Here is an 18,395-nt window from a genome sequence, read left to right as displayed (position 1 = left end):
TAAGTTGAACCAACAAATCTATTTCCGTTGTGTACATCTTCAGGACTCTACGACTCTATGTGCCTATTGCAGTTTTTGTGGTTGAGCATGTGAAGCTGTAGCAGTATCCCCTTTTGGATTGGCATTTGACTTAATTGCCAGATTTAAGTTAGACTTCCAGAGTGCAATTGGAAGCTTCTCTGGTCCATGTGAGTTGTGAGTTGTCTCATACTGTGGTATGAAAGGACCATGACATGAGCCACTAACATCACTGCATGCAGCATCTAACCTGTTCTTCTAGCCATGTAGTGATATGACTGAGCCAGTTAAATTGCTCGTCAGTAGTTCCAGGATGTTGAAGCCTGTACTCTTGAGTTTAGAGGGGGAGATCATTTTTTAACCCAAGTCTGTATATTGTTCACATTCTTCTGTATGACAGAATTGGCAAATTTATTTTTTATTATATTATCTATTTGAGCATAATGCATTTCTGTCTTGGTAGCTGGATGCTATGAACCTGAACCAATCGAGAACGGAAAAATAATAAATAAGAAGCCTGTATACGAGTTAGAGGAAGAAGTTAACTATGTGTGTGATTGGAGGTATAAACTGATTGGTGCAAAAGTTATTCGGTGTGTGGAGAATCACAGATTTGAACCATCACCACCTCAATGCAGTAGAAGTAGGTAACCATTTCTTAAACCTGACTACAGTGAAGAAAAGCCTGCATCTAGTTCAAAATTAGTTTTGTAATATATTTGTCAAAGGTTTTTATTTGGAAAGATGGCCTGAAAATTCCTCAGCATTTCAGTATTCCAAAACATGTATTTATTTTCAATGCATGCCAAAATTTCCTAGCAATTACAAAGCTTTATGCTAAAATGTAATAATCAAGATAAATAATTGGAGTCTCGATAAACTGGGGGTCTTATGACAATAACAACCGAGATTTACTAAGTGCCTTTAAAGTAATAAATGTCTTGACACATTTTGCAAGAGTGTTGCACAGCAAAAACTGTACACAAGGCAACAGGAGGTGCTATTAGGGTAGCTGATTAAAGGATAAAAAATAAAAACAGTAGGTTTCAAGGAACATGTTACAGGTAAAAAGTAAAAGTAGAGAGATTTGAATGAGGACCAGTGGTAAATCTGCCCCCATTAAAACAATGGGGTCACTTGGGGAAATAAAAAACCAAAACAATTCTTTGAGTCACACATTTACTTCTTTTACCTTGTTGACCCTAAGCTATTTAATTCATAGCTCAGGTAGTAATCCAGAGATTATTGCCTTTTGGTTCTGCTTTTTAATTGAATCCCTATTTGCCCATGTTTCCTCAGCAGAACCTTTTAAGTCAACCTTATTGCTATGGGCCTGGAATCACATTTGGCTCAGACTAGATAATGACAGCAGGTTTCCTTCCCTCAGCATTTATTCAACCAGATGTTTTTTTCTCATAAATACAATCGAGGTAGTAACATGTTATGCATTAGACAAGCTTTAAATTCAAGTTTTTAAAAATTGAATTAAAATTTCGCCATTTGGCAGTGGTGAGATTTGGACCCATTTCCCCACAGCATTAGCCTGGGTTTCTAGAGCACTTTCCCAGTGTTTTAGATAAAGGAGGATATAGTTGAGTTGGTCAGAATGGCCGATCAGTAGCAAATGGAATTCAATCTGGATCAGTGTGAGGCGATGTACTTGGACCGAACAAAGAAGAGAAGAGAATTCATGATAAATGTTAAGAGTCTGGGAAACACTGCAGCTCTGAGAATCCTTGTTGTGCACATCCATTAAGATGTTGACAGGTAGATAAAGTAGTGAAGTAGGTATATGGGTTACGTGACTTTATTAACCAAGACATAGCGTTTAAGAGTGAGAAGGTTATGCTGGAAAGATATAAACATTGGTTAGGCTGCAGCTAGAATATTGTGTGTTGTTCTGGAATCCACATTAAAGCATGGATGTGACTGCACTGGAGAGGGTGTGGTGGAGATTTACCAGGATGTTGCCTGGACTGGTAAGTTTTATTTATGAAGAAAGATTACATATAATGTGGTTGTTTTTCCTTACAGGAGAGATGACTGAGGGAGGATATAATAGAGATGTATGAAATTCTGAGGGGCATAAACAGGGTAGAGAGGACGGAAACATGTTCCTTAGTGGATGGAACAATGGCCAGGTGGGCATAGATTTAAAGCAAGGAGCAAGTAGTTCAGACAAGTTGTGATGAAAGATCATTTCTTCTACAGGAAGGTGGAAATCAGGAACTCACTGACTATAGGGGTGGTAGAGACAGAAACCCTCATAACATATAAGAAGAGGAAAGTGATCTAAAAACACAGGCTAATTTAAGAAGTATTTAGATGTGCACTTGAAATGCCAAAATATACAAAGGAAGTCCCATTGCTGGAAACTGGGAATATGATAGTAGGTGGTTGTTTTTGACTGGCACAGACTTTATGGACCTGAGAGAGCTATGCTATAGACCACTGTGACACTATGACAGTACAACCATACCACTGACCCTCCCTGTTAGCCCCAGTGGCAGGTCAGAGTACTGGGAGCAATCCAGTCACAGTAACTTTGAACAGGCATAAACATGGTTTGGTGAGAATCAGACAAATCACTGCCCAGTGTCAGGATGTGGTCCTTTTAAGACATTGTACCACATGAATGGCTAGAAGCTCTTTGGAACAGTAATATATCCAATGGCCACAGCAGGCAGTGCACCAAGCCTAGCGCAACAGCCTGTTAATCAACCTGTCCCGATAGGCAATGACACATCTGTGGAACAGGTGGGACTTCAACACTGGTCTTAAAGATAGGGATGCTACCACTGGACCATACAAGCCCTAATTACACATTGATAGCTTCCACTGGAATAGGATAAGTGAGTTTGGGGCTGTCATGGTCAGTCAGACCAAGAGGTGGGACGGGAGAGCAATTGGTGAGGGCATTATAGATGTTTCTGTAGCAGCAATGGCAGGGACACTGGGAAGCCTACTGAGGGCAGGAGAAATTGAGGTTTGAGTAGCTGACTCCTATTCTGACGATGGTAACAATTCACCAAATAACTCCAGAAATATGGAGATTTGTCAGTTTTTATTGTCTATATTATGCTGTCTATATTCAATCTCTTAAGCATAAATCCAGTGTATTGTTGGGAATGAGGACAGCATGATGTTTCAATTTAAAACCAGGGCGAACATAATCGATTTAATCGAAAGATGTAATTTTCTTGAAAGCAAATTATGTCAATTCAGAAAATAATAAACAGAGGAATAATATTTTAATCCAAAGTAACAATGTCATCACTTACTACAAGTATTATACAAGTAAGCACTGACACATTGCTTTGTTGCAGTTACTTGTGCATCACCCAAGAATCTGGAGAATAGCAAAGTAATGTCAGGGTTTATTGACATATTAACATCACGGTTTCGTGAATATTACATGGATGATCAAATCAATTTCAGATGCAACACTGGTTTTAAACCAGTTGCTGAGTAGAGAAGTACATGCAGAGAAGATGGCAAGTTTCATCCGAAACTTGCCTGTGAAAAAAGAAAGGAGACACTTTGTGAATCTCCGATATGAAATGAAAGAGTGATTAGAATTGTCTACTGTGTGGGACATTTCCCTGGGCTGTGGAATGCAGTGCGCTGGGAAGATTACTGAAAACCTGTGGGTTCCTATATCTCCACCTGCACTGACCTTATTTCCTCTTTCTCATGGGTGGGTTTCGAGTGAACGTGGGAATGCCTGGAGTTGAGCTGAAAAAACCATTAAAGTTACTAGGAAGGCAATTAACACAGAGCCAATAAGGCATGGCGCTGGAAAAGGCACAGTTGGTCAGGCAGCATCCAAGAAACAGGAAAGTTAATGTTTCAGGCAGGACCCCTCTTCAGGACTGGGGTGGGGGAAGGGGGTTGAGAGATAGATGGGGGAGTGGGGCGAAGGGAAAGGTAGGCGATAGGTGGACAAAGGTAGGACGTGATAGTGATAGGTTGGTGGGAAGGATGGAGCGGATAGGTGGGAAGAAAGATGGACAGGTAGGTCAGGTCAAGAGGACAGATGTGAGTCAGAGGGTTAGATCTGGGAATTACGGTCCTTAATGTAGGCAGACGTCTGGGATGTGTTGCTGGAAAAGCGCAGCAGGTCAGGCAGCATCCAAGGAGCAGGAGAATCGACGTTTCGGGCATAAGCCCTTCATTCCTGAGGAAGGGCTTATGCCCAAAACGTCGATTCTCCTGCTTCTTGGATGCTGCCTGACCTGCTACGCTTTTCCAGCAATACATTTTTAAGCTCTGATCTCCAGCATCTGCAGTCCTCACTTTCTCTTAGATGTCTGGGATGATATGGGGTAGAAATGTTCATCCTGAGAACAGATATGGTGGAGGCGAAGGAATTGGGAGTAGGGGGATCTGGTTTTTACAGAGGTGAGGATGCGTAGTCAAGGTAGCTGTGGGAATCAGTGGGTTTGAAATAGATGTCAGAGTGTAGTCGGTCACTGGAAATGGAGACAGAGAGATGTAGGAAGGAGAGGGAGGTGTTGGAGATGGACTAGATGATTTTGAAATCAGGGTGGAAGGTGTTGGCTTAGTGATTGAATTGTTCAAGCTCCTGGTGGGAGCACGAGGCAAAACGTAATCAGACATATGCATGACACCTGACAGTGTAACATAGCTCATCTTTCTTGGCCACCTGAGGTCCAACATCCTAATTGCACTGCTGCCAGGTGAGAAGGAGCACATTCCCAATGCTGACTTTTTGGCTACCCCCACCCATCTGTGTTAGCTTGGAAAGACTGTCTGCTTCCTCATGCTTGTGAGAGATCACTCATAGCATCCTGGCAGCTCCATGCACTGAACTTGCAGTTTACAGGCTGATTCTGCCCAGGGTCTCCTCAACATTGCTGCCTGTATTGTGGTCACAAAACTGAAAATGCTGCTGAGCTTCCCTGCAACAGGCTGTGGTCCCCTGAAGCAGAAATGCAGACAAGAAGGGGATGTCATCTATTTCCCAACTCTCCCTGTCCAACCAATTGAGAAAAGCAAAGGTAGGCTCAGCATTGGGGTTTTCCGAACTGAGGCATCAACAAGTCCCCTTTTCCTACATTTAGATTCCAATCAAGCTGACTCTCTCATTCACCTGGCTAAACTGGTCCTCAACCTCAACAACTTCTCCTTCCAATCCTCCCACTTCCTCCAAATCAAAGGTGTAGCCATGGGCACCCAAATGGGCCCCAGATGCCTGCCTCTTCGTCGGGTACGTGGAACTGTCCATCTTGCGCAGCTACACCGGCACCATTCCCCACCTCTTCCTCCGCGACATTGATGAATGTATCGGCAATACCTTGTGCTCCCACAAGGAGGTTGAACAGTTCATCAACTTCACAAACACCTTCCAACCCGACCTCAATTTCACCTGCACCATCTCGGACACCTCCCTCCCCTTACTAGACCTCTCCATCTCCGGCGACCGACTAAACACTAACATTTACTACAAACCCACTGACTCCCACAGCTACCTGGACTACACCTCCTCCCACCTCCCCTGTAAAAATGCCATCCCTTATTCCCAATTCTTTCTCCCAGGAGAACCAATTCCACCACAGATAAACCAGATGACCTCCTTCAAAGACCACAATTTCCCTTCCCAAGTGGTCAACAATGCCTTTCAGCACATCTCTTCCACTTCCCCCAACTCAGCCATTGAATGCCACCCCTCCAATCGCATCAGGGATAGAATCCCTCCCCAATCCTATCTGCATTTCAGAGAGACATTCCCTCCTCGACTCCATTGTCAGATCCAAGCCCCTCACCAGCCCACCCCCACTGCCGCACCTTCCTCTGCCACCACTGGAAGTGCAAAACCTGTGCCCACACCTCCCCCCCCCCCCCCCCCCCCCCCCCCCCACAACCTCAGTCCAAGGCCCCAAAGGATCCTTCCCCATCCAACAGAAATTTACATGTATTACCACACACGTCATCTACTGTATCTTTTGCACCCGATATGGCCTGCTCTACATTAGGGAGACTGGACGCTAACTTTTGTATTGTTGACAACCGCACCAACCAACCCCACCTCCCCGAAGCTGAACACTTCAACTCCCCCTCCCATTCCCCAAGGACATGCAGGTCCTGGGCCTCCACCATCACCAAACCCTAACCACATGGAGCTGACAGGCAAAGGGACATCCTATTGGACTATACCTTAGCATGTAAACAATGTTGAAGAATGAAACAAACTTCTTTCTTTATGCCTTTTCATTCAGTTACCCTCTACTGCTGTTCACAGGTCAGCTGGAAGTCTGGTTTGTAATGCAAAGTGATGCCAAGAGCACAGGTTCAAGTCCCTTACTGACTGCAGATTTTGTGAAGGTTCTATCTTCTCAGCCTCACCCCTCATCTGAGGCATGGGGACCTTGAGGTTGAACCACCACCAATCATCTCTCTTTTTCTGCTGAGACAGCAACCTGATGCTCTGGGACTACAGCAGCTTTAATTTTGTGGGTCGTTTAGATTAGTTCACTAGTTGGCCAGTTTGTGATACAGAGTGACATCAGCAGCATGGGTTCAATTCTTACTCCAACTTCACAACTTCACACAAATTGAAGTGTCCTCAGGTTAAACTCACCACCAGTTGTTTCTCTCAAACATGAGAGCAAACATTTGAGATTACGATAACTCTACCTTTAGATTAAAGTGCCTAGGCATTTGCACTTGCTAGTCTGAAATTTGATGATAATAAAAAAATACAGTCACATAATCACATTATTGTAATAGATTTACTTCTGAGCCATCAAGAAGACAGGTTGTAAAGCTTTATTGGTATGGCAATCAGAACACTAGCAAGGAAGATTACATGTAGTTCTTGCTCTGAGTATTCTCTTATTACAACCAGTATCCCCTTAGTTATCATAGAGAATAGGCTGCAGTTAGACTGCATTTTAGATAAGAAACATCTCCATCATAATTATGAGAGTATGACACATGCCTTCCTCTGCCAACTGGATTGATTACCTCGAAAGGAAATAATTGGATTTTTTTATTGAGTATCAGTTTTGGAGGTTGCAGTTCACTAGATGGACTATTTAAATTGATTATTCTCAGGGGATAAATTTATTCAAATTTACTTGTCCATTGGATGTGGGCTTTGCTGACTAGGCCATCATTTATTGCTAATCCTTGATTGTACAAAGGGCATGAGAACATAAGAATGAGGAGCAGGAGATGCTTCAAGAATGCTCCGCTATTCAATACAATCATAATTTATTTCATCACAGCCTCAATTCCACTTTTCAGCCCACTCTCCATAACCCTTCAGCCCATGACTCATTGAAAATCTATCTGTCTCCTTCTTAAATTTACTCTCCGTCCCAGTATCCACCACAATTTGGAATAGTTAATACCAGAGATTCATGACCCTATGAGAAAAGTAATTTCTCTTTGTTTCAAATTTAAATCTGCAATCTTTATCCTAAAACCATGACCTCTCGTTCTAGATTTCCCCATATGGGGAGACATCCTGTCCACATCTAATTTTCAATACCCTTTACCATTGTGCCTCTGTTAATTAGATCTCCTCTAATTCATCTCAACTCCACAGAGTACAGGCATAACCTTCTCAATCTGTCTTCACATAACAATCCCGTCATGTGTGGAATCAAGTGAGTGAACCTTCTCTGAACTACCTCCAATGCAAATACACTTACATGCTTCTTCAAATAAGGGAAACAAAATTGTATGAAATGTTCCAGGTGCAGTCTCTCTGATACCTTGTAATAGTTGCTGTAACACATTCCTACTTTTATACTCCATTCATTTAACAATGAATGCCAACATTTCATTTTCCTTCCTGACAAGCTCCTGTACTTGCATATTAGTTTCCTGCAATTCATACACAAGGGCACCCAGAACTAACTACACCAAAGCATTCTGAAGTTTCTCACCTTTTAGATAATAAGTTGCCTTTCGGTTCCTCCAAACAACATGGATCACCTAACACCAATGTTAAACTTCATCTTCCAAAGTTGGGCCCATTTATCTATCCTAATCATATTCACTTGTAAATTACTTACTTTTTCCATTGTAACTTACTTTCCCACCATTTGCCTAATAATAGAATTTCCTGTTTAATTGAATGCTGTGGTGGTTTTGGACCCACATCCCCAAAGCATTAGCTGGAGTTTCAAGATTATGTGCCCAGTGTTTAAGATACAGTAGGATGGAGAAGTGTTAGTCAGATGAGCTGATAAGTGACAAATGGAATTCAATCAGTGTGAGCTGATGTCCTTGGTCTAGCCAAACAAGGCAAGGGAATACACAATGAATGTTAGGACCCTGGTGAGCACTGAGGATCCGAGGGACCTTGGTGTGCACATCCACCAGTCCCTTTAGGTAGTGGAATGGATAGATAAAGTATTTATGAAGTTATATGAGACTCATGACTTTATTAGCCAAGGCATAGAGGTAAGAGACTAGAAGGGCTATGCTGGACTGATATAAAACATTGGTTAGGGCACAGCTAGAGAATTGTGTGCAGTTCGGCAATCCACTTTAAGCAGGTTGCACTGGAGAGGGTGCAGTGGAGATTTACCAAGATGTTGCCTGGACTGGAAAGTATTTAGATATGAAGAGAGATTGGATATGGTGGGCTACAATTAACCTTGTTCCAACTACAGTAGCTGACTCCTATTCTGATGATCACAACAAATCACCAGTAAGCCAGAAATATTATCAGTCAGTAAATATTATTGATATTGTGCTGGTCATGGAATTCAATCACTTAACCATAAATGTAGAGCATTGTCGAGAATGCATTTTGTCAGAATGCGAACAGCATGATGTTTCAATTTAAAACCAAGACTAATTCAATTGATTTTCTGGTATGAAAATTTTCAAAAACCAAAATATATCAATTCAAAAAATAATCGTTTCTCCTGAAATAACAATGTCATTGCTCACAACAGGGAGTTTTCAAATAAAAACTAACACATTGTTCTGTTGCAGTTATTTGTAAAGTAAACACGTTTTTAAGCAATGGCCAAATAACGTCACGACATCATGTATATTACATGGATGCAGCAATCACTTACAAATGCAATCGTAGGTTTAAACCAGTTGCTGACGGGAGAAGTACATGTCAAGAAAATGGCCATTTTTATCCAGAACCTGCATGTGTAATTGGTAAGCAACCACTTTATTAACCTCATGGTAGAATGAAATGAGAAAGTGATTAGAATTGTATCCCATGTGAGCATTTTCCCCCAAGGCTACAGAATGTGGAATGTGTTGCACTGAGAAAATTACTGAAAACCTATCTTGTTTCGTCTTTCTCATGGGTGGGTTTGGAGTGAGCATTGGAAAGCCTGGAGCTCAGCTGAGCAGACCATTAAAGTCACTAAGATCACAAATAAGAAACAAAGCTTTGGCACCAAGAGATTTTGTTCTCCGTTGAGGATGTGAGGGAGCTGCAGAGAGGGAAATGAGTGGATCTGGGACAAGATCTTATTCCTGAGACATACTGATAAATGTTGGGAAGGCCTAATAATGTTGCTTGACATCTGCCAGTGTTACATAGCTCGTTTCTGGCCTCCCTCAGGTCCGACATCCTCATTGCATTGGCTGCAGGTGAGGAGGAACACATCCTTGCTGATGACTTTTCGGCTGTCTCCATCTATCTGTGTTAGCTTAGGGAGATCGTCTGCTTGCTTGTGCTTGTGAGAGATCACCTCATAGTACCCTGGCAACTCCATGCTCAGAACCTATAGTTTTGAGGCTGATTCGCCCCAGGTCTCCTCACCATTGATGTCTGTATTGCGGTCTCAAAACTGAAAATGGTGCTGAGCTTCCCTGCAACAGGCTGCAATCACCTGAAGCAGAAATGACAAGAAGTGGATATCATCCACTTCCCGACTCTCCCTATTCAACCGATTGGAAAAGGCAGAGGTAGTCTCAGCATTGGGGTTTTCCAAATTGAGAAACAAACAAAATCCCATTTTCCAACATTTAGATTCCCAATCAAAAATATTGCCAATGTTTTGCCAAAGAATAAAGGGTTTGATTTTACTTTGTAAACCTGAAATCCCTGAGAACCACATTCCTGGCTTGCTGTTCACAGAGCAATTCTCCCACTGCCAATCCAGGTGGTGAGGAAACTGCGACACTGTACTGGAATGTCTCTGGCTGGGTGAACATAGGTTCTGTGCCTGCCAAATGTCAGTGAAGAGAGAAATGTGACCCGTTTAGACCTGCATTCATTCAACACCCATTGGTTTCCCTTGGGGAAAAAAACAAAGACACTTTCAGTGTCAAAACAATTGCAAGCAAGCTGCCCAGTCACTGCTGTTAATCAATGAGGGCAGTGACTGAATAGAACGGAGGTAGGGTTAAAGGTTGCACATTTCACATTTGTTGTATCTTGGATATAATATTGAGAACAAAATATTGTCATCAATAGCAGAACTAAGTTCATTATTAGAGGGTGTTACACAGAGGAGACAGGCAAAGAGCAATCTTATTGGAATATACACTGGCATGTGAAGATGTTGATGACTGAAATAAATTGCCTTTTTATTTACCCAATAATGCTGTTCACAATTCTGCTAAATATCTGGTTTATGAAGCAGTAATGCCAAGAGAACAGTTTCAATTCCCATACCAACTGAGGTTACCATGAAGGTCCTAACTGCTCAGCCTCACTCCTCATTTGAGACATGGTGACCTTCAGCTTGAATCACCACCAGTTGTGTCTCTCTTTCGATGGAGAAAGCAACCCAATGGTGCTCTGGGACTACAGCAACTTTATCATTATGGGTCAGTTAGCTCAGTTTGCTCGTTGGCAGCTTTGTGAAGCAGTGATACAGGCAGTTCGGTTTCAATTCCGACTTCAACTGAGGGCACCATGAAGATCCTGCCTTCACAACTTCACCCCTCACCTGAATTGTGGTGTCTTCAGGTTAATCTCGTCACCAGCTGTCTCTCACACATGTGAGAGCAAACATTTGAGATTACGATAAGTTTACCTTTTGATTAAAGTGCCCAAGCATTTAGACTTTTGTACATGTTAGTTTGAAATTCGATGATGGTAAAAAATGCAGTCACAAAGTCACACTGTTGTAATAGATTTAGTCCTGAGCCATCAAGAGGACAGTTAGTAAAGCTTTATTGATACGGCAGTCCGGAACACTGTCAAGGGGAATTACATACAATTCTCTACTCTGAGTCTTCCCTTATTATAATCGGCATCAACTTAGTGATCATAGAGAATAATATTCCATTGGGCAGCCTTTTACTTAACAAACGTCTCCAGCATAATTATGAAGGTGAGACACGTGCCTTCCTCTGCCAACTGAATAGTTGCGCTGTAAAGGAATTAACATTGGACTTCTTGAGGAATATCGGTTTTTGAGCCTGCAGTTTACTAGATGGACTATTTAGGTTGACTATTCTCAGGGTGAGAAATTTATTTAAATTTACTTGTCCATGGGATGTGGGCTTTACTGGCAGGGTCACCATTTATTGCTCATCCTTAATCGTACAGAGGGCATGAGAACATAAGGAAATAAGAACGAGGAGCATGAGTTGGCAATTCAAGACTACTCTGTCATTCAATGTAATCATAGTTGATTTCATCACAGTCTCAAGTCTTCTCCCCTGCACACCTTCCATAACACTTCAGCCCTTGACTTAGTAAAAATCAATCTCCTTCTTAAATTTACTCACTGTCCCAGTATCCACCACACTCTGGAGCACTTCATTCCAGAAATTCATGACCCTTCAAAATAAGTAGTTTCCCTTTATTTCTGTTTTAAGACTGCAATCTCTATCCTAAAACCATGTCTTCTCGTTCTAGATTTCCCTACATATGAAGACATCCTCTCCGCATCTAATTTTCAGTGCCCTTTACCATTGTGTCTCTGTGAATTTGATCTACTCTAATTCACTTCAACTCCAGAGAGTACAGGCATAACCTTCTCAAGCTCTTTTCATACAACAATCCCCTCATGTCTGGAATCAAGCGAGTGAACCTCCACTGAGCTACCTCCAATGCAATTACACCTCTCTTCAAATAAGGAAAACAAAATTGTATGAAATGCTCCAGGTGCAGTCTCTCTGATGCCTTGTGCAGTTGCTGTAACACATTTCTACTTTTATGCTGTATTCATTTAACAAAGAAATGCCAACATTTCATCTTTCTTCCTGACAACGTCCTCTACCTGCATATTAGTTTCCTACAATTCATACACAAGGGCACTCAGATCTATCCACACCAAAGCATTCTGAAGTTTTTCCTCTTTTTGGTAATAAGTTGCCTTTCTATTCCTCTGGTAAGCGTTAGGTGATCCATTTTAACCAATGTTCAACTTCATCTGCCAAAGCTGGGCCCAGCCTTCTATCCTATCCATATCCACTTGTAAATTACTTATTTTTCCCATTGCAACTTACTTTCCCATCCTTTGCCTAATAATGGAACTTGCTGTTTAATTAAATTCATATTTCATCATTCGGCTGTGGTGGGTTTTAACGCATTTCCCCAAAGCATTGGCTGGAGTTTCAAGATTACGTGCCCAGTGTTTAAGATCAGTAGGATGGAGAACTGTTAGTCAGATGAGCTGATAAGTAACAAATGGCATTCAATCTCAATCAGTATGAGGTGATGCCCTTGGTCCAGCCAAACAAGGCAAGGGAATGCACAGTGCGCGTTAGGACCTTGGCATGCCATGAAGATCTGAAGGACCTTGGAGTGCACATCCACCAGTCCCTCTAGGTAGTGGGATGGATACATAAAGTGTTGAAAATTCTGGCGTTGTAAAAGCAGAGCAGATCAGGCAGCATCTGAGGAGCAGGAGAATCAACATTTTGTGCATAAGCACTTCATCAGGAATGTGGAGAGGAAGGGGCTGAGAGATAAATAGGAAGGTGGAGCTGGACTGGGGGAAGGTCGCTGGGAAGACCGTAGGAAGATGTAGGTGAGGGTGATTGTGATGGGTCTAAGGGGAAGGTGGAGTGGAAGGGTGGGAAGGAAAATGGACACGTATGACAGTTCAAGAGGGCAGTGCTGAGTTGGAGAGTTGGATCTGGGATGAGGTGGGTGGAGAGGAAATGAGGAACCTGCTGAAATTTGCATTGGTGCCATGTGGTTGGATGGTCCCAAGGCACAAGATGAGGTGTTCTTCCATCAGGCATCGGGTGGCTTGGATTTGGTGGTGGAAGAGACCCAGGACTTGCATGTCTTTGGCAGAGTGGGCGGAGGTGTTGAAATGATTGGCCACAGGGCAGTAGTGCTGTTTGGTGCATGTGTCCCAGAGATGTTCCCTGAAATATTTGCAGTTTGTCATGCTGTCTCCCTAATGTAGAGGAGATCACATCGAGAACAATGGGCACAGTAGATGAGATGTTTGGATGTACAGAAAAATCTCTGCCAGAAGTTGAAGTATCCTTTGGGGACTTAGACAGAGGTGAGGTGGGAGATGTGGGCACAGGTTTTACACCTGTTGCGGTGACAATGGAATGTACCGGAAAGTGGAGGGTGGGTTGGTGGAGTGTATGGACCTAATGCAGGAGTCATGGTGTGAATGGTCTCTGGGGAATGCTGATAGGCGTGGTGAGGGAGCTATATTTCTGGCAATGTGGAATAGATGAAATGGTTAAGAAAGTATATGAGACACATCACTTTATCAACCAAGGAATTGAGTTAATAGAGGGGGAAGGTTATGTTGGAACGATATAAAACATTAGTTAGGCTGCAGCTAGAATATTTTGTGCGGTTCTGAAATCCACATTATAGCAGGGATAGGATTGCACTGGAGAGGGTGCAGTGCAGGTTTACCAAGATGTTGCCTGGACTGGAAAGTATTTAGATATGAAGAGAGATTGGATACGGTGGGCTACAATTAACCTTTTTCCAACTACAGTAGCTGGCAGCTATTCTGATGATCACAGCAAATCACCAGTAAGTCATAAATGTTGATATCTGTCAGTAAATATTATCGATATTGTGCTGGTCATGAAATTCAATCACTTAACCATAAATGCAGAGTATTGTTGCAAATGCTTTTTGTCAGAATGCGAACAGCATGATGTTTCAATTTAAAGCCAAGATTAATTCAATTGATTTGCTGGATATGTAACTTCTCAAAAAGCAAAGTCTATCAATTCAGAAAATAATCTTTTCTCCTGAAATAACAATGTCATTGCACACAAGTAGTTTTCAAGTAAAAACTAACACATTGCTCTGTTGCAGTTACTTGTACAGTAAACAGGTATTTAAACAATGGCCAAGTAACGTCACGAATTGGTGTATATCACGTGGATGATGTAATCACTTACAATTGCAAACCTGGCTTTAAACCAGTTGCTGACGGGAGAAGTACATGTCAAGAAAATGGACATTTTTATCCAGAACCTGCCTGTCAAGTTGGTAAGCAACCACTTTGTTAATCTCATGACAGAATGAAATGAGAAAGTGATTAGAATTGTATCCCATGTGAGCATTTTCCCCAAAGCTGCAGAATGTGGAATGTGTTGCACGAAGAAAATTACTGAAAACCTGTGGGTTCCGTGTCTCAACCTGCCCCCACCTTGTTTCCTCTTTCTCACGGGTGGCTTAGGAGTGAGCATTGGAAAGCCTGGAGCTCAGCTGAGCAGACCATTAAAGTCACTAAGATCGCAAATAAGACACAAGGGAATGGCACCAAGAGGATTTGTCCTCCGATGAAGATGTGAAGGAGCTGCAGAGAGGGGAATGAGGGGATCTGGGACTGGATCTTATTCCTGAAGCGCACTGATAAATGTTGGGAAGGCCAAAGTATGCTGCTTGATTCCTGCCAGTGTTACATAACCTCACCTTTCCTGGTATCCCTGAGAGCCCACATCCTCATTGCACTGCCTGCAGGTGAGGAGGAATATATTCCTGCTGTTAACTCTTTGGCTTTCTCCATCCATCTGTGTTAATTTAGAGAGATTGTCTGCTTCTTCTTGCTTGTGAGAGATCACCTCAGCAACCTGGCAGCTCCATGCACTGAACCTGCGGTTTAGAGGTTGATTCTCTCCAGGTCTCCTCCCCATTGCTGTCTGTATTGCGGTCTTAAGACTGAAAATGACGCTGAGCTTCCCTGCAACAGGCTGCAGACACCTTAAGCAGAAATACAGACAAGATGGGGATGTCATTCCACCTCCTGATTCTCCCTATCCAACCGATTGAGAAAGGCAGAGGTAGGCTCGGCATTGGCGTTTTCCACATTGAGAGACCAGCAAAGTCTCCTTTTCCAACATTTAGATTCCCAATCAAAAATATTGCCAATGTTTTGCAATTCATACACAAGGGCACCCAGATCTATCCACACCAAAACATTCTGAAGTTTTTCCTCTTTTGGGTAATAAGTTGCCTTTCTATTCCACCAGTCAAAATGGATCATCTAACACCAATGTTAAACTTCATCTGAAGAGTTGGGCCCATTCTTCTATCCTAGCCATATCTGCTTGTAAATTACTTTTTTTTTCCCATTGCAACTTACTTTCCCATCCTTTGCCTAATAATGGATCTTACTGTTTAATTAAATTCAAATTTCACCATTCGGCTGTGGTGGGTTTGGATAGGTTTCTCCAAAGCATTAGCTGGAGTTTCAAGAATACGTACCCAGTTTAATCAGATGAACTGATAAGTGACAAATGGCATTCATTTTCAATCAGTGTCAGATGATGCCCTTGGTCCAGCTAAACAAGGCAAGAGAATATACAATGAATGTTAGGACCTTGGCATGCGATGTAAATCTGAATGACCTTGGTGTGCACATCCACCATTCCCTTTAGGTAGTGGGATGGATAGATAAAGTGTTGAAAATTCTGGCATTGTAAAAGCAGAGCAGGTCAGGCAGCATCTGAGGAGCAGGAGAATCGACATTTTGTGCACAAGCATTTCATGAGGAATGTGGAGAGGGGAAGGGGGCTCAGAGATAAATAGGAAGGTGGGGCTGGGGGAAGGTCACTGGGAAGACCGTAGGAAGATGTAGGTGGGGGTGATTGTGATGGGTCTAAGGGGAGGGTGGAGTGGATATGTGGGAAGGAAGATGGACACGTATGACAGTTCAAGAGGGCAGTGCTGAGTTGGAGAGTGGGATCTGGGATGAGGTGGGTGGAGAGGAAATGAGGAACCTGCTGAAATTTGCATTGGTGCCATGTGGTTGGATGGTCCCAAGGCACAAGATGAGGTGTTTTTCCATCCGGCGTCGGGTGGCTTGGATTTTGTGGTGGAAGAGACCCAGGACTTGCATGCCTTTGGCAGAGTGGGAGGGGGAGTTGAAGTGATTGGCCAGAGAGCAGTAGTGCTGTTTGGTGCGTGTGTCCCAGAGATGTTCCCTGAAATATTTGCAGTTTGGCATGCTGTCTCCCCAATGTAGAGGAGATCACATCGAGAACAATGGGCAGAGTAGATGAGGTAGGTAAAAACAATGACTGCAGATGCTGGAAACCAGATTTTGGATTAGTGGTGCTGGAAAAGCACAGCAGTTCAGGCAACATCCGAGGAGCAGCAAAGTCGACGTTTCGGGCAAAAGCCCTTCATCAGGAATAAAGGCAGAGAGCCTGAAGCATGGAGATTTAAGCTAGAGGAGGGTGGGGGTGGGGAGAAAGTAGCATGGAGTACAATAGGTGAGTGGAGGAGGGGATGAAGGTGGTAGGTCAGGGAGGAGGGTGGAGTGGATAGGTGGAATAGAAGATAGGAAAGTAGGGCAAGTCATGGGGACAGTGCTGAGCTGGAAGTTTGGAACTAGGGTGAGGTGGGGAAAGGGGAAATGAGGAAACTGTTGAAGTCCACATTGATGCCCTGGGGTTTAGATTAGATTAGATTAGATTAATTACAGTGTGGAAACAGGCCCTTCGGCCCAACAAGTCCACACCGACTCGCCAAAGCGTAACCCACCCAGACCCATTCGCTTACATTTACCCCTTCACCTAACACTACGGGCAATTTAGCATGGCCAATTCACCTAACCTGCACAGTTTTGGATTGTGGGTGGAAACCGGAGCACCCGGAGGAAACCAACGCAGACACGGGGAGAATGTGCAAACTCCACACAGAGAGTCGCCTGAGATGGGAATTGAACCCGGGTCTCAGGCGCTGTGAGGCAGCAGTGCTAACCACTGTGCCACCATGCCGCCCACAAAGTGAAGTGTTCCGAGGCGGAAGATGAGGCGTTCTTCCTCCAGGCGTCTGGTGGTGAGGGAGCGGCGGTGAAGGAGGCCCAGGACCTCCATGTCCTCGGCAGAGTGGGAGGGGGAGTTGAAATGTTGGGCCACAGTGCGGTTTGGTTGATTGGTGCGGGTGTCCCGGAGATGTTCCCTCAAGCGCTCTGCTAGGAGGCGTCCAGTCTCCCCAATGTAGAGGAGAACGCATCAGGAGCAACGGATGCAATAAATTATATTAGTAGATGTGCAGGTAAAACTTTGGATGTGGAAGGCTCCTTCAGGGCCTTGGATGGAGGTGAGGGAGGAGGTGTGGGCGCAGATTTTACAATTCCTGCGGTGGCAGGGGAAAGTGCCAGGATGGGAGGGTGGGTTGTAGGGGGGCATGGACCTGACCAGATAGTCACGGAGGGAACGGTTTTTGCGGAAGGTGGAAAGGGGTGGGGAGGGAAATATATTCCTGGTGGTGGGGTCTTTTTGGAGGTGGTGGAAATGTCGGCGGATGATTTGGTTTATGTGAAGGTTGGTAGGATGGAAGGTGAGTACCAGGGCGTTCTGTCCTTGTTACGGTTGGAGGGGTGGGGTCTGAGGGCGGAGGTGCGGGATGTGGATGAGATGCGTTGGAGGGCTTCTTTAACCACGTGGGAAGGGAAATTGCAGGCTCTAAAGAAGAAGGCCATCTGGTGTGTTCTGTGGTGGAACTGGTCCTCCTGGGAGCAGATACGGCGGAGGCGGAAGAATTGGGAATACGGGATGGCATTTTGCAAGAGGTAGGGTGGGAAGAGGTGTAATCCAGGTAGCTGTGGGAGTCGGTGGGTTTGTAAAAAATGTCAGTGTCAAGTCGGTCGTCATTAATAGAGATGGAGAGATCCAGGAAGGGGAGGGAGGTGTCAGAGATGGTCCAGGTAAATTTAAGGTCAGGGTGGAATGTGTTGGTGAAGTTGATGAATTGCTCAACCTCCTTGCGGGAGCATGAGGTGGCGCTAATGCAGTCATCAATGTAGCGGAGGAAGAGGTGGGGAGTCGTGCCGGTGTAGTTACGGAAGATCGACTGTTCTACGGAGCCAACAAAGAGACAGACATAGCTGGGGCCCATATGGGTGGCCATGGCTACCCCTTTGGTCTGGAGGAAGTGGGAGGATTCGAAGGAGAAATTGTTAAGGGTGAGGACCAGTTCGGCCAAACGAATGAGAGTGTCGGTGGAAGGGTATGTTGGGGACATCGGG

The 18,395-nt window shown here is 43.8% G+C and overlaps 1 protein-coding gene across 2 annotated transcripts in view; it reads left to right on the top strand.

The window, feature by feature from the left end:
• The window catches only part of LOC122563181 (C4b-binding protein-like), a 76,559-nt gene that overhangs the window by 39,295 nt on the left and 18,869 nt on the right, over nt 1-18,395 (top strand). For both annotated transcript variants that reach the window (XM_087973567.1, XM_087973566.1), the window contains exons 8-10: nt 482-661; nt 8,995-9,171; nt 14,231-14,407. In XM_087973567.1, coding sequence (XP_087829693.1) covers nt 482-661; nt 8,995-9,171; nt 14,231-14,407 — 534 coding nt within the window. The remainder of the gene's footprint in view (nt 1-481; nt 662-8,994; nt 9,172-14,230; nt 14,408-18,395) is intronic.

Source organism: Chiloscyllium plagiosum, unplaced genomic scaffold (assembly GCF_037043375.1).
Source record: "Chiloscyllium plagiosum isolate Xiang-an unplaced genomic scaffold, Cpla_swu_hap1 HiC_scaffold_26, whole genome shotgun sequence".
Taxonomy (NCBI): domain Eukaryota; kingdom Metazoa; phylum Chordata; class Chondrichthyes; order Orectolobiformes; family Hemiscylliidae; genus Chiloscyllium; species Chiloscyllium plagiosum.
This window is presented reverse-complemented; position numbering and strand designations above follow the sequence as displayed.